The sequence below is a fragment of the Oryctolagus cuniculus genome, chromosome 20 (assembly GCF_051225735.1).
Source record: "Oryctolagus cuniculus isolate XC-2025 breed Fujian yellow rabbit chromosome 20, ASM5122573v1, whole genome shotgun sequence".
In the NCBI taxonomy this organism is placed as follows: domain Eukaryota; kingdom Metazoa; phylum Chordata; class Mammalia; order Lagomorpha; family Leporidae; genus Oryctolagus; species Oryctolagus cuniculus.
In genome coordinates, this window is record NC_142886.1 from 21,197,538 (window position 1) to 21,211,946 (window position 14,409).

The window sequence follows — 14,409 nt, forward strand, 5'->3', positions numbered from 1 at the left end:
ACCGTGTCTGCTTAAGTGTTTACAGGAGTTAATAAGGAATGAACCAAGGTCTTCAGCAACCAGGCGGTGAACCAAATGCTGCTACAGGGATATACTTGGTTCCTTATCCAGGAGACAGCACCTTGAGACATCGCCCCTTGCCAACAAAGAGTACCTCATCGCTCCATGTCAGCAGGAAGTAGCTCTAAAGACAGATCATCACCCCTCTATCCCTCCTGGACTTTTGGGACTAATGTAATCACATAAAACTCTTGCTTTATAAAAAACAAAAGGGGGGAATGTTAGTACAATGTCGCAGACTTATCTATGGTGCGATCCACACCCTGACACCATCCTAGGCTCTAGCCCCTGCTGGAAGCCAGGTGACCACATGGCCCAACTAACAGTGTCAGCCCCATGCCCATCCTAATGGGATTCACTGCTCCTACTGCCTGCCCATCCCCCGTCAAAGTTTTAAAAGGGCCTGTTCCTAAACATGTGGCTCGCTCTCTTTATCTCCATCTCCTGATCTCTGTCTCTGTCTCTTTCTGTCTCTCTCTTACGCTCTCCTTCTCCCTCCTTTCCCTCTTCGCCTCTTCCCTCAAGTCTGTCGGGTTCCCCCAATAAACTCTTCTCCTTAAAAAAAATCATGCGTACAAGGGTCTTCAAAAAGTTCATAAGAAGGCTGGGCGTTTATAGGGAATTTGATGTCCATACCCCATATCCAAGTACCTGGGGTTGATTCCCAGTGCTGGCTCCTGACTCGTTTCCTGCTAATGCACACCCTGGGTACAGCAGTGATGCTTCAAGTGATTGAGTCCCCGACACCAAGGTGGCAGACCTGGATTTAGTTCCTGGCTACAGTATAGCCTAGGCAGGGTCAATGTATGGACTCAGGGGCAGTATTTGAGAGCTGTCTCTGTGTGTCTCTGCCTCCCAAATAAATAATTTTTTAAGTTCGTGAAAGATTAATATTATGCAAAAAATATGCAAGAATTTCAAAAAATGTTTTCATCAAAATAATCTTACCTTTTTATTCTGAAGTAAAGTAAAAAAAAAAAAAAAAGTGTATCTCCAGGGCCAGCCAGCATTGTGGTACAGAGGATTAAGCTGCTGCTTGCAATGGAAGCATCTCCCATGATCACCAGTTCAAGTCCTGGCTGCTCTTCTTCCAATCCACCTTCCTACTTATGTACCTGAGGAAGCAGCAGAAGAGGGCCCAACCAAGTACTTACTTGGACCCCTGCCATGCACATGGGAGACCCAGATGGAGTTGCAGGCTCCTGGCTTCAACTGGCCCAGCCCAGGCTGTTGCAGCCATTTGGGGAGTGAGTTAACCAGTGCCTGGAAGAGTTCTCTCCCCCCTCCCCATCTTTTTCTGTCTCTCCCTCTCTCTGTAACTCTATCTTTATAATAAATATAAATAAATCTTCATTTAAAAAAATCTACCTCAGTAGGAAATAAATCACATCCAGATCTCCAAAGACAGAGACATATGAATTGGACTTTCTGAAACAAATGCAGAGCATAATCACACTTTAATAAAAAACTAAGAAAACAAAAATATATGTCTGAACTTTTGGCAAGACCAAAAGAGGAGCTGCCCACTGCTGGCTGTTCCTTTCCTTTCTTAGCCAACCCTGTGACGCCCGCATTCTCCACTCAGATGCTGGTAGTGTTAAAAAATCTGTTCTTGCTTAATTATAGTACTTTGATTCTTTCATTTGTATTTTGGAATGCAACTAGCAGTCTGCACAGAGCAACTCCTAGGAAAAGTTGGTGGACTGTCTTTAAGTACACAACAAAGAGCCCATCTGGGCCCCCAAAAGTTCCAATTGGAGGTCACTGGGAGTCCTCCTGAAGAGTAGATGGTGTGACAGACACTGCAGGCCAGTCATCAGATCCATTCCAAAACCTTCTAGCAAGTCTTTCAGCATGACAGAGGGCAGGAAGCCAAACACTGCACTCTCCATACTCCCTTATAGCTAGAGTGCTGGATGCAAATTTAGTTCTGCAAACCAGAGACATAAGATCTGTAAGGCAGAAGAGAGACCCTGCTGCCTCTCTTGGCAAGCCTGGCCGCAGGTGGGTTTTCCTGCAACAGCAAGTGAGTATCCAATCACTGGCCCTGAGGATACTTCACGGCCAGTCTCTGAACTGCAGCTGCAACAAGTCCTTCTAGAATACAACAGCTTCCACAGCAGCTCCTGATTCCGCATCTCCCAGATGAGAGAGGTGGCAGCTCGACAGGTGGGCCAGGACTGCCACGTCCCAGGAGTCGTTCCCATGGGGCCAACAGACAATCTCCTCTCCCAGACCCTCCAGCGACTCCAGAAGCACCAATTTCCCAGGCTCAGTCCCTTTCCTGCTTAAAATAGCTAAGTGTTCCTCAGTCCTAAAATGAATCCTGACTGATCACTAATTTTTACATGATGTCATCCACATGCATGAAAAAACTCTGTCTATGTTACGGAGACCAGAAACCATTTTGGAGAAATATATATTCTGTTAAAAGTCTCCTTCGGGGTGGGGGGAGGGCAAGCATTTCGCATAGTGGTTAAGATGTCACTTGTAACACCCACGTCCCATATCACAGTGCTTGGCTTCCAGTCACGGCTCTGTTCTCCCTTCCAGCTTCCTGCTAATGCACACCCAGAGAAGCAGCAGCTGAAGGCTCAAGTATGTGGCTCCCACTACCCAGAGGGGAGACCTGGACTGAATTCCCAGCTCCTGGCTTTGACCTAGCCCAGTCTAACTATTATGGGCACTTGATGAAGAGTAAATAGATCTCTCTCTCTGCCTTTCAAATAGGAAGAAAAAAAAAAAAAAAACAGGAAAAAAAATTAAGACTCTCTTTGAAGGGAAGGAACATGCATTTTTTTTTCTACCAGCTTTTACACTGATGACAGCATATGTGTCTATTTAACAAATCTGTATTTGTTATGTCCTCGGCTAAGAATATGAATTCTCCTTAAGGGGACTACCTGTTGTGCTTTCTCTTGTATGCTCCCTTTTTCCTCTGGCCTGAAACACAATTGTAGACATACAGAAGGAGTGAAGTACTGAAATACATGGAGCTTAAAAAAGATAAGATTCAGAACCACAGTGCTGAAAGGACAGCTCCTCGGACTGCACTTCAGAGAGGACAGAAAATCTCTGTGGAAAGCAGTAAGCTCTCTTTGGAAGAACATCGCATCTGGATCCTGCTATTTAGTTAAGGAAGTATTAAGACCAGCCTTCAAGTGCAATACAGAATACAGTTTCCAAACAGAAACCAGACAGACCCCAGGGGCTGGGGAAGATGGGCCCCTTTTCCTGTTCCCGACCAGGCAGCCCCTTTGGACAAGACCTCCAGCTGCAGCAGAAGGCATATGGGCCTCTCCTTTCAATCCCTGCTCCAGTGAAGACCTGGTTTTAAGTAAGAATCAGGTCAAGTTGCATTCAGCACATTTTTCAGTTTCTGCAGAAGGATATTTCCAGGAATATCAGGAACAAAACCTTCTTTGTTTCGTTTTTGGAGTCAGGACGTAACTCCTCCCTTGAAAACAACTTACAGACACATTCTGACAGGTTCTGGGAAAGTGAATGGCACACACACCTCACTCATGTAAAAGTCTTAAATACATCAGGAAATACATCCTTACATTGCTAGTGGGTGTAGAAAAAAGAAGCATAAATTAATAACCTTAACGGATGCCTTGTTTGGAAACAGAAACAACTGTCTCGTAAGAGAAACTTCTTGTAAGACCTAGAATGATGTCTTCCAAGATGACACATTTACATCTGTACATTTTTCAGCTTTTGCTAAAACAAAGATGAATGAGCTCCTGGTTACCTCTATTTGTCACTTATGAAGAGCCAAACTCCAATGACCTATGTAGGAGGGAGAAAAGCACTATCTAAATCTAAGATGGTTTACAGTATCACAGTAAATTCTCTGTCCTAAGATTTAGTAACTTCCCCTGTCTCTTTTAGTTAAAGTTTGAAATAATATTGTCACCTGAAAAAGCAATCATCTAAAATCAACACTGAACGTTTCTGCCAGACTCACTTCTACTTGCAGTTCAGAATGTAATGTTACGGTATATGCCCCAGAGGGGAAGTTAAAGGAACCCTGGCGAAGAAGTGTCAGAGGCTCCATTCTGTTCTGAGTCTCTGGAGACAAGTGTGTCTGTCAATCACCTTTATTCTCCGGCTGACACTAACTGAACTGATCTGGTGGACACAGAGCAGAAATCAGAAATGCACCTGTCAGCAATTACCCAGGTACATCTTTATCAAATCACTACAATGAGCGCAGCAGGTTAACGCCCTGGCCTGAAGTGCCAGCATCCCATATGGGTGCCGGTTCAAGACCCGGCTGCTCCACTTCCAATCCAGCTCTCTGCAATGGCCTGGGAAAGCAGTAGAGGATGGCCCAAGTGCTTGGACCCCTGTACCCACGTGGAAGACCTGGAAGAAGCTCCTGGCTCCTGGCTTTGGATCAGCACAGCTCTGGCCATTGCAGCCAACTGGAGAGTGAACCAGCAGATGGAAGACCTCTCTCTTTCTCTCTCTCCCCTTCTCCCTCTCCCTCTCCCTCTGCCTCTCCTCTCTCTGTGTAACTCTGACTTTCAAATAAATAAAAAAATCTTTAAAAAAATCACTACAATGAAATATTTACAACCCAATCCCCCTCATGTGACTTATAAGCACCTCCTGATCACTTCTGTCTCCCCTGGTACTTAACACAGTATCCATCATTCACTACTCAATAATTAAGTTTTTGACTGGAATGAAATTTTCTGAATTATCAAGAATAATTCTAAGGGCTACCTCTGTGGCATAGTGGGTAAAGCTTCTGCCTGTGGCACAAGCATCCCATATGGGCACCAGTTCTAGTCCCAGCTGCTCCACTTCTGATCCAGCTCTCTGCTATGGCCTGGGAAAGCAGAAGATGGCCTGAGTGCTTGGGTCCCTGCACCCATGTGAGAGGCCCAGAAGAAGCTCCAGGCTCCTGGCTTCAGATCAGCCCAGCTTCGACCACTGTGGCCATTTGGGGGGTGAACCAGCAGATGGAAGACCTCTCTGCCTCTCCCTCTCTCTGTCTGTAACTCTACCTTTCAAAATAAATAAATAAAACATTTACAAAAAAAAATAAAGAAGAAGAAGAAGAAGAAGAAGAATTCTAATCAAGATCAGAACTCCTGGTAGGGTCAAGTAAAAAACCCAACCAGGAGTTTCAAATGTCATGTCCTCAAGTCAATTCTCTAAATAAGCACAAGGTACTCCCTGTTTCTTCATCATCTGGAATGCATTTAATCCATGGCAACTTTTGTTACAAAAAAGATAAATCATAGTCTCCCAACAGAGAAGGACCTTCTAGGGTAGCACAGCCTGACCTGTCTTGCTCTCTGTGGATAGACTGCTCTCGCCTACATCACCCAGCATTCACTCCTGACTGCCTTGACAGCCGGGGCTCAGGGTACTACGGAGACCATGCTCATGAACCTCACATAACTCTCCTACTCTGACATTAGCTGTCCTTAAAAATAAAATTATGGGGCCAGCACTGTGGCACAGATTAATCCTCCACCTGTGGCATTGGCATCCCATATGGGCACCAGTTCTAGTCCCGGCTGCTCCACTTCTGATCCAGCTCGCTGCTATGGCCTGGGAAAGCAACAGAAGATGGCCCAAGTGCTTGGGCCCCCGCACACTTGTGGGAGACCCAGAAGAAGCTCCTGGCTCCTGATTCGGATTGGCACAGCTTTGGTCGCTGCAGCCATTTGGGGAGTGAACCAGTGGAAGGAAGGCCTTTCTCTCTGTCTCCTCTCCTTCTCAGTCTGTAATTCTACCTATCAAATAAATAAATATTTAAAAAATAAAATTATGAGTGGACATGTGGCACGGTGTTTAAACCATCTCTTGAGATGCCTGCATCCCATATTAAGTTGCCTGAATCCGAATCCCAGCTCCACTTCCTATCCAGCTTCCTGCTAACACACACCCAGAGAGGTAGCAAATGATGACTCAAGTACTTGGGTCCCTGCCACCCACATGGGAGACCTGGGTGGAGTTGCAGGCTTCTGGCTTCAGCCTAGCCCAGCCTGGCTGTTGTAGGCATTTGGGGAGTGAACCAGTGGATGGAAGACCTCTCGTTCTCTGGCTCATTCTGCTCTCCTGCTCATTTCTCCCTGTCAATCTGTCTTTCAAATAAATAAAACTTAAAAAAAAAATCACAAAACTTCACCCATATAGAATCTAAAATTCTGACTTGTGTTTAAAACTACATGGTGGGGCTGGCACTGTGGTGGCATCCCTCAGGGGTGCAAGTTCAAGGCCTGGGCCTGGGTGCTCCACTTCCGATCCAGCTCCTTAGTAATGCACCTAGGAAAGCAGCGGAAGATGGGCCAAGTGCTTGGGTCCCTGCACCCCATGGGAAACCTGGAAGAAGCTCCTGGATTCGGCCTAGCCCATCCCCGGCCATTGTGGCCACTTGGGGAGTAAACTAGTGGATGGAAGATCTCTGTGTATCTCCTTCTCTTTCTCTCTGTAACTCTGCCTTTCACATAAATAAATACATCATTAAAAAAAAAAAAAACTGTATTGTGTTTTTCTAACATGCAAGGCTATTTATATTTCTTCCAATATATGACCAAGTTCATGTTCATCACTACTTCAAAGTTACGCCAGGACCCTTAGCCTTCATCTCACCAGTCCTCACACCAAAAAGACATTGTACCCGGAAACAATTTAAAGTCTTTCGCCTCTTCCAGGTATTATAAAGACCAAAACATAGAAATATGAAGCTTTAAATCGAATGAAAGGTAGAGAATAACAAAAGGGAAGTACAGGTTTGAACACCAGCTTGATAGAAAAAGAGCAGAACACAAGGAAGGTGTTACAATTTTGGTGTTAAATGCTACTATTGAAAAACATCTTAGGGTAAAGAAACACAAGAGCACAGGTGAAAACAAGTCACAGGACCAGAAAGAACAGTTACAAGTGAAATGTGCAAACTAAATGCTTAAAGTTGGCCCTTGGTGATGATTTTTTTTCAAAGTCAACTAAGATGCAAAGTACAGAAAAAACGGAATAAGCACTAATAAATGCATAATCACAGAAATCAGACACTCGCAAATCCACACCGTGCAAACTGCACTGGCAGCTTCCACCTGGCTGCTAAAACGACCTGGTGTCCCGGACTACGGGGTTCCCACGACTGGGTAACTGCTTTGAAATAAACAAAGGAAATTTCATTACCGGGGTGGCAAACCAGGCCTCTGGGAGAAGGGCCCTGCGAAGGACCCCTGGGCACGGGCTCCCGGGGACCTGGCCAGCGCCAAATATAGGCGAGGATCTAGGGTGAGGAGACAGGAGGAAACGTCTCGGTGCGCGCCGCCCGGCCTCGGGGGCGGCGACTCGGAGGCTGTCCCCTCCTCAGCCCTCCTCGGTGAGACTCCTGAAGACACAACTTGGGACACCCAGCGCAGGCAGCAGGGCAAGTCAAAGGCACTCCAGCCCGGCGTCCACACTCGCTTCCGGGACTCGGGAGCCCGCCCAGCTCTGCGGGAGGCACCCCCCACACCCCGGCAAATGGCTGTGAGGGGCGGGGACGGGCGACAGGACAGCTCCGCCGGGCTGGGGGCTGGGGGCTGGGGTCAGGTCGGCGCCCACCAGCCGGTCCTGTGGACTGGGAAATGGGCGGCTCAGAGCCCAGGTTCCAGGCAGGGCCTCCGGCGCGTCCGGGTCGCCTCAGCCACGGCAGCCCGAGCGCGCGCCCTCCCGCCCGCCCACACCCGGGCAGGCGCTGCCCAGCGCGGCCGCCACCCCGGCCCCGGCCCGCCCCCGGCCCCCGGCCCCCGGCCCCGCCTTACACTGAATGGGCGGATAGCAGCTGGGGTCCTCGCCGCCGGGCTGGCAGCGGCTGGAGAAGGCGCTGCGCGGGGTCACGTAGTTGCTGGGGAAGATGCCCACCCGCTGGTTCAGCTGCCCGGTCCACCAGCCCTCGTCGCCGGACACCTGCGAGTCCTTGGACAGCACCTCCACCACGTCGCCCAGCCGCAGGGTCAGCTCGTCCTCGCCTGCCGCCTCGTACTCGAACACCGCCGTCCAGTAGGGCAGCGGCGCGTCCGAGCCCAGCTCCCCAGGGGCCGCCGCCGCCTCCTCCTCTTCCTCCTCCTCCTCGGCCCCCGCGCCGTCCTCTCCCGGCGGGGTGGCAGCGGCGGCGCTCGCCAGGCAGCCGAGAAGCGCTCTGGAGGGCTCCATGGAGCGGCCGATCCATAGGGTGCGGGGCTGCCGCCGCCCGCAGGAGCCGCCGCCGCCTATTGTTCATGCGGCTCCGCAGAGCTGGGGGGGACCCCCTCCCCCGACGGCGGCCGCAGGTAGGGCCCGGGCTGGCGGGGAGGGCAGAGCCGGCGCTCCGGGGCTCGCGCGGCGGGAGGGTAAGTGCGCCGAGCGCGAAGGCTCACCGCCGCCTAGGGGTGCGGCGGGCCCGCGTCCCCGCCTGCCCGCTCGCCCCCCGGGGGCGGCGTCGCCACCTCTGCCGCGGGTACCTGCCAGTGCAGCCAGCGCCCGCCGCCGCCAGCCGGCCGCCGCTCCCCTCAGCGCCCCGCGCCGCGCCCCGCCCCCCGCGCCGCCCGCACGCCCGGGACCACCTGACGCGGGCCTGGCTCCGCCCCAGCCCTGCGGATCGGGGAGGGGCGTGGCCTCCAGGCGCCAGGCACGCCCCCCCAGCGCCAGCCGCCTTCCCATTGGCGGCCGCCGACCCGTGCGCAGGTTGCCCTCGCCGTGGTTGGGGCGGCCGCGCTGGACGCCCTGCAGGGCCCTGCGCCTTCGCGGCCCCGCCCCTGTTGCGGGCGCTCTCGTTCTCGCAGCCCAGGTCGACCCCTTGCGCGCTCCTATTGGCCGGCTGCGGCTGCAGCCCATTGGTCCCCGGCACCTGCCCGTTTACGCACGGGGCGAGCTCGGCACCCCCGGGCAGGAGGCGGCTCCCGCCTCATTGGGTGCGTGAGAGGGCCAGGGTGGGTCCCGAAAGGTAAGGCCGAGCCTTCTCTGGGAGAAAGACGGGAGGAGCGGCCGCTCCCTTTGTTTCCGTGGATGGGTCAGGGGCAGCACCGGTGAAAGCCAGCAGAGAAGTGCCGGGGGCCGCAGCCCCGAGAGAGCCCTACCTGAGGAGTCGCCCCTGTGGGCCCTGCCTCAGCCCTGGTCCAACGGGATGGATCAGCGGCCGCTCCCCCATCCAGCCCCTAGGCTGAAGAACCGAAGAACGCTTCGCCTCGGTGGAGACTGCGCACAGCCCGCCCTTCCTGGGTCCCTGCAAAAAGAGAGTTCAAGCCCGTCGGTGTTTTTGGTTTTGTGTTTTTTTGAATGCGGGAAGGCGAGAGGCCACCTTCCTGGGGCTTCCAAGTGGGGCTGGGAAGGCCTGGGCTGCCTGTAAGAGGATAAACTTCTCGGCGGGTGTCGCCTGATGGAATTGCGCCTCGGATCCTGGTGGGCGTCTACAGGGATCAGACTGGAAAGAACTGAAGCCGAATGCGCGTGCACGCGCGTTCGTGGGCACGGACTGGTGCCTTGCTGCATCCCTTTGTGGTGTGCCCGCCATTCGTTAGGAAAGAATGCGCTGTCGGCGTAATGTTACTCCTGTGCTTGTTTGTAAAGATTTATTTATTTATTTAAAAGGCAGAGTTGTACAGAGAGAAGGAGAGACAGAGAGACCTTCCATCTGCTGGTGCACTCCCCCAAATGGACACAATGGCCAAGACTGGGCCAGGCCACAGCCAGGAACGCCTTCCGGGCCTCCCATGTGGGTGTCAGGGGCCCAAGCAGTTGGGCCACCTGCTGCTGCTCTCCCAGGCCGTTCGCAGGGAGCCGGATAGGAAGTGGAGCAGCCAGGTCTGGAAGGGGCGCCCACGCGGGATTCCAGCCTGCACTAGGCCCGAGCGCTGCCCCTCTCCTGTGCTTTCATGTCCTACAGTAGCCAGGTAGAGGTGCTCTGAAATTCCAGATCCTTGAAGGATCTGGCCTGATCCCCCCAGGTTGTGTCAGCTTTCCCCGCTCGGCACAGGCTGAAGTGGGCTTCACTGAGGGGAGGGAGTACACGGAACCGTCCCCATGTTCTGCAGGCCTCACATTTCAAGGCTCGCTCCCCAAGATGGCTGCGCTGCCCACCCAAGCATCCCACACACCCGAGAGCTTGCAGAAGATAAGTCGGTGTTGTTCTCAAGAGCAAGAACACCTGGGTTCAACTCCAGGCTCTGGTCCTACCCCAGTTTCCTGCCAGTGCAGACCCTGGGAGGCAGCAGTGACAGCTCAAGTGATTGGGTTCCTGCCACCCACGGGGAGACCTGGCTGCAGCCCCCTCTCAGCCCAGGCCATGGCAGGCATTTGGAGAGCAGTTTGGAGTACTCCTCCCCCTCTTTGTTTCACACGCACTGTCCCCCCATCCTGCTGCCTCTCAAAAGAGAAGACTAGGGGCTAACGCTGTGGCAGAGTGGGGAAAGTCTGTGCCTGCAGTACCAGCATCCCATATAGGCACTGGTTCAAGTCCTAGCTGCTCCACTTCTGATCCAGCTCTCTGCTATGGTCTGGGAAAGCAGTAGAAGATGGCCCAAGTCCTTGGGCCCCTGCACCCACGTGAGAGACCCGGAAGAAGCTCCTGGCTCTTGGTTTCAGATCGGATCAGCCCAGCTCCAGCCATTGTGACCATCTGCGGAGTGAACCAGCCGATGGAAGACTTCTCTGTCTCTCTCTGCCTCTGTGTAACTTTGACTTTCAAATAAATAAAATAAATTAAAAAAAAAAAGAATGGAGAGAAAAATGGCAGTGAGGGTAGCTCTCTAAGTAGTAGGATTATGAATATTTTTATTGTCATATTTACCTGTAATTTTGAATGTCCTACAATATAGTTTTCAGGATTACACACATACTCCCTAGGAGAGAGGAGGAGGGGGAAAAAAAAAACCTTCCCCTCGCAACAGGAAAACTCTTAATTCCCTGTACAATTTAAATCTTTAATACCATAATATGTGTTTAGGATCTCATGGAGCGTCAGTCCTGAAACATTTCAACAAGTCACTCAGTAAATATTTGTTGAATGGGTAACTGCTAGGAATGCAAATGAGGGAAGGCCCCTCAGATTCAAGTCTTCTGGCAGGGCCTCAAGGAGGAGGCAGAACCAGAACTGGGCCTGCAGCGGCCTGGGGTGGAGCAGAGAAGAACCTGTGTTCAGGAGAGGAAGGAGGGAGTGGGCACAGCCAAGCTGGACAGGTGGGTCCATTTGGACAGAAGGGTGAGCAAGAACTCTGAAAAGGTGGGTGGAGATCAGACTGTAATTGTAAAGGGCCTTGTAATTACTTGATTCACATTGACAATTATTTAATTGATTATTTATATTTATTTAATGCTGTGTGTGTTCACCAGAAGGGCAGGGACTGGTCGGTCTGGTTCTCCACAGTTCTCCCAGCACTTTGAGAGTACCTAGTATGCAATGGACTCCCCATGCGTATTTGCAGCTGGGTGACTGCCTTGGGTGCCAGGCTGAGAAGCCTGGGTTTTGTTTAGCAGATAAAGGAGCACCATGAAAAGATTTTGAGCGGGAATGTGAGGTGACCAAGTAGCACCTTTGCTGGAGAATAGAGCAGATGAAGAATGAAGGAGAGAGACTTAAGACAGGGATGGAAAGATGTAGAGCAGGTGTGGGAATGGAACATAATATATGGGTAGCAATAGAGGAGTTCCAGCCAGAGGAGAGAAGAGGATGCAAAGGGAGTGATAGGAAAGAAAACAGACAAGATCATAAAGACTTTGAAAGCCGGGTCTGATTACTAAAATGCTATGACTATTATGTTCTCGAGCAGGGGTTTGCTAAATCTCGGCTGAGAAAGACGTATTCTCTCCACCGCACTGAAAAAATGCAGTGTAAGGCAGGGCAGTGATGCAACTTAGCTCTTGACTTAAGTCAGAAGAAAACAGTTTGTCCCGGCTCTGTCCTGTAAAACCCATGCGACTTTGGACCACGTGTCTGTTTGAACCTCAGTTTCCTCATTTTTATTTTATTTTCTTAAAAAAGATTTATTTGAAAGGTAGGGAGGAGGCTAGCGCTGTGGCACAGTGGGTTAACGCCCTGGCCTGAAGCACCGGCATCCCATATGGGCACTGGTTCAAGACCCAGCTGCTCCACTTCTGATCCAGCTCTCTGCTGTGGTCTGGGAAAGTAGTAGAAGATGGCCCAAGTGCTTGGGCCCCTGTACCCACGTGAGAGACCCGGAAGAAGCTCCTGGCTCCTGGCTTCAGATCGGCGTAGCTCCAACCATTGCAGCCATCTAGGGACTGAACCAGCTAATGGAAGACCTCTCTCTCTCTCTCCCTCTCCCTCTCCCTCTTCCTCTCCCTCTCCCTCTCTCCCTCCCTCCCTCCCTCTTCTCTCTCCGTGTAACTCTGCCTTTCAAATAAATAAATAAATCTTTAAAAAAAAAAAAAGGCAGGGAGAGAGATTCCTCTTCCCCAAATGCCCACAATTACCTAGAGTCAGCCAAACCCAGGAGCCAGGAACTTCATCTGGGTCTCTCCCATGTGGGTGGCAGGAACACAAGTACTTGAGCCATCACCTGCTGCCTGCCAGATACATTAGCCGAAAGCTGCATTGGAGGTAGAGTAGCTGGACTTGGACCAGGTACTCCAATAAAGGATGCAGGCAAAATAAATGGCAGCTTAACGCATTGTACCACATGTCTGCTCCAGGTCCCTTTTTTTTTTTTTTTTTAAGATTGATTTATTTATTGGAAAGGCAAAGTTAGAGAGAGAGCACTTCCATCCACTAGTTCACTCCCCAAATGGCCACAACGGTCAGAGCTAAGCCAATCCTAAGCCAGGAGCCTGGAGACTTCCAGGTCTCCCACATGGGTGCAGGGACTCAAGGACCTGAGCCATCTTCCACTGCTTTCCCGAGCACATTAGCAAGGAGCTGGATCAGAAGTGGAGCAGTCAGGACTCCAACCAGCGCCCATACAGGATGCCAGCACTGCAGGTGGTGACTTTACCCACTATACCACAATGCCAGCCCTGCCCCATTTTTTAAAATAGGTGTGATAGGGGTCAGCACCGTGGCTCACTTGGTTAATCCTCTGCCTGCGGTGCCGGTATCCCATATGGGCACCGGGTTCTAATCCTAGCTGCTCCTCTTCCAGTCCATCTCTCTGTTGTGGCCCAGGAGGGCAGTGGAGGATGGCCCAAGTCCTTGGGCCCCTACACCCGCATGGGAGACCAGGAAAAGCGCCTAGCTCCTGGCTTCGGATCAGTATAGCTCCAGCCGTTGCAGCCACCTGGGGAGTGAACCAGCGAAGGAAGACCTTTCTCTGTCTCTCTCTCTCACTGTCTAACTCTGTCAAATAAAAAATAAATAAATAAAATAGGTGTGATGATAGAACTTATTTCTACAAATGGGTAGAGGATAAAAGCAGATAGGACATACAAAAGCATGGTGCCTAACACCCAGCAAATATTCAACATGTATTTCCTTTGCTTTGTGCATCACCCTTACAACATGCTTCAATTGCACCCTAGAAAACTGTGGGGGTCACACGATGATAAGTAGGGCCTAGGGCTTTTCCCTTAGTGAGGAAAAAGGCAATGCAATACCAGTGAGGGACATCAACACTCCACTTTCATCCACAGATTAGCCAAAGAATTAACACACATCAGGGTCAAGCTGTTCCATAGAAACAAGTGGACAAATAGACATTTACAGAACATGTCATCCAACAGCTGCAGAATATACATTAGCAAACAGAAAATTCTGTAGCATAGATCATATAAAAGACCACAAAATATGTCTCAACAAATTAAAAATCAAAATCATACCATGTATTTCTTCTGATCACTATGAGATAAAACCAGAAATTTAGGAATTATACAAATACATAGAAACAGAACATTATACTATTTTTTTAAGATTTATTTATTTGAAAGAGTTACACAGAGAGAGGAGAGGCAGAGAGAGAGAGGTCTTCCATCCGATGGCTCACGCCCCAAATGGCCGCAACGGCAGATCTGAAGCCAGCAGCCAGGAGCTTCTTCCGGGTCTCCCACATGGGTGCAGGGGCCCAAGGACTCGGGCCATCTTCTACTACTTTCCCAGGCCACAGCAGAGAGCTGAGTCAAAAGAAGAGTACCCGGGAGTAGAACCAGCGTCCATATGGGATGCCAGCGCTTCAGGCCAGGGCATTAACCCACTGTGCCACAGCGCCAACCCATATACTATTGAATGAACAATAGGTCTTAACTTTCAAATAAATGAATAAATAAATCTTAAAAAAAAAATGAGGCAGGCGCTGTGGCGTAGCGGGTAAAGCCACCATCTGCAGTGCCAGCATCCCATATTGGCGCCGGTTCGAGTCTCAGCTGCTCCATTTCTGATCCAGCTCTCTGCTATGGTCTGGGAAAGCAGCA

At 50.9% G+C, this 14,409-nt stretch overlaps 1 protein-coding gene across 2 annotated transcripts in view; it reads right to left on the bottom strand.

The window, feature by feature from the left end:
* MAP3K9 (mitogen-activated protein kinase kinase kinase 9) overlaps positions 1-8,621 on the bottom strand; it is a 91,625-nt gene extending 83,004 nt beyond the window's left edge. The window contains exon 1 of one of the 2 annotated variants that reach the window (XM_070065169.2): positions 7,839-8,621. In XM_070065169.2, the coding sequence (XP_069921270.2) occupies positions 7,839-8,229 (391 nt within the window). In that variant the 5' untranslated portion in view covers positions 8,230-8,621. The remainder of the gene's footprint in view (positions 1-7,838) is intronic. The other variant, XM_070065170.2, reaches the window with a different exon arrangement.
* Between the last annotated feature and the right edge of the window lie 5,788 nt (positions 8,622-14,409).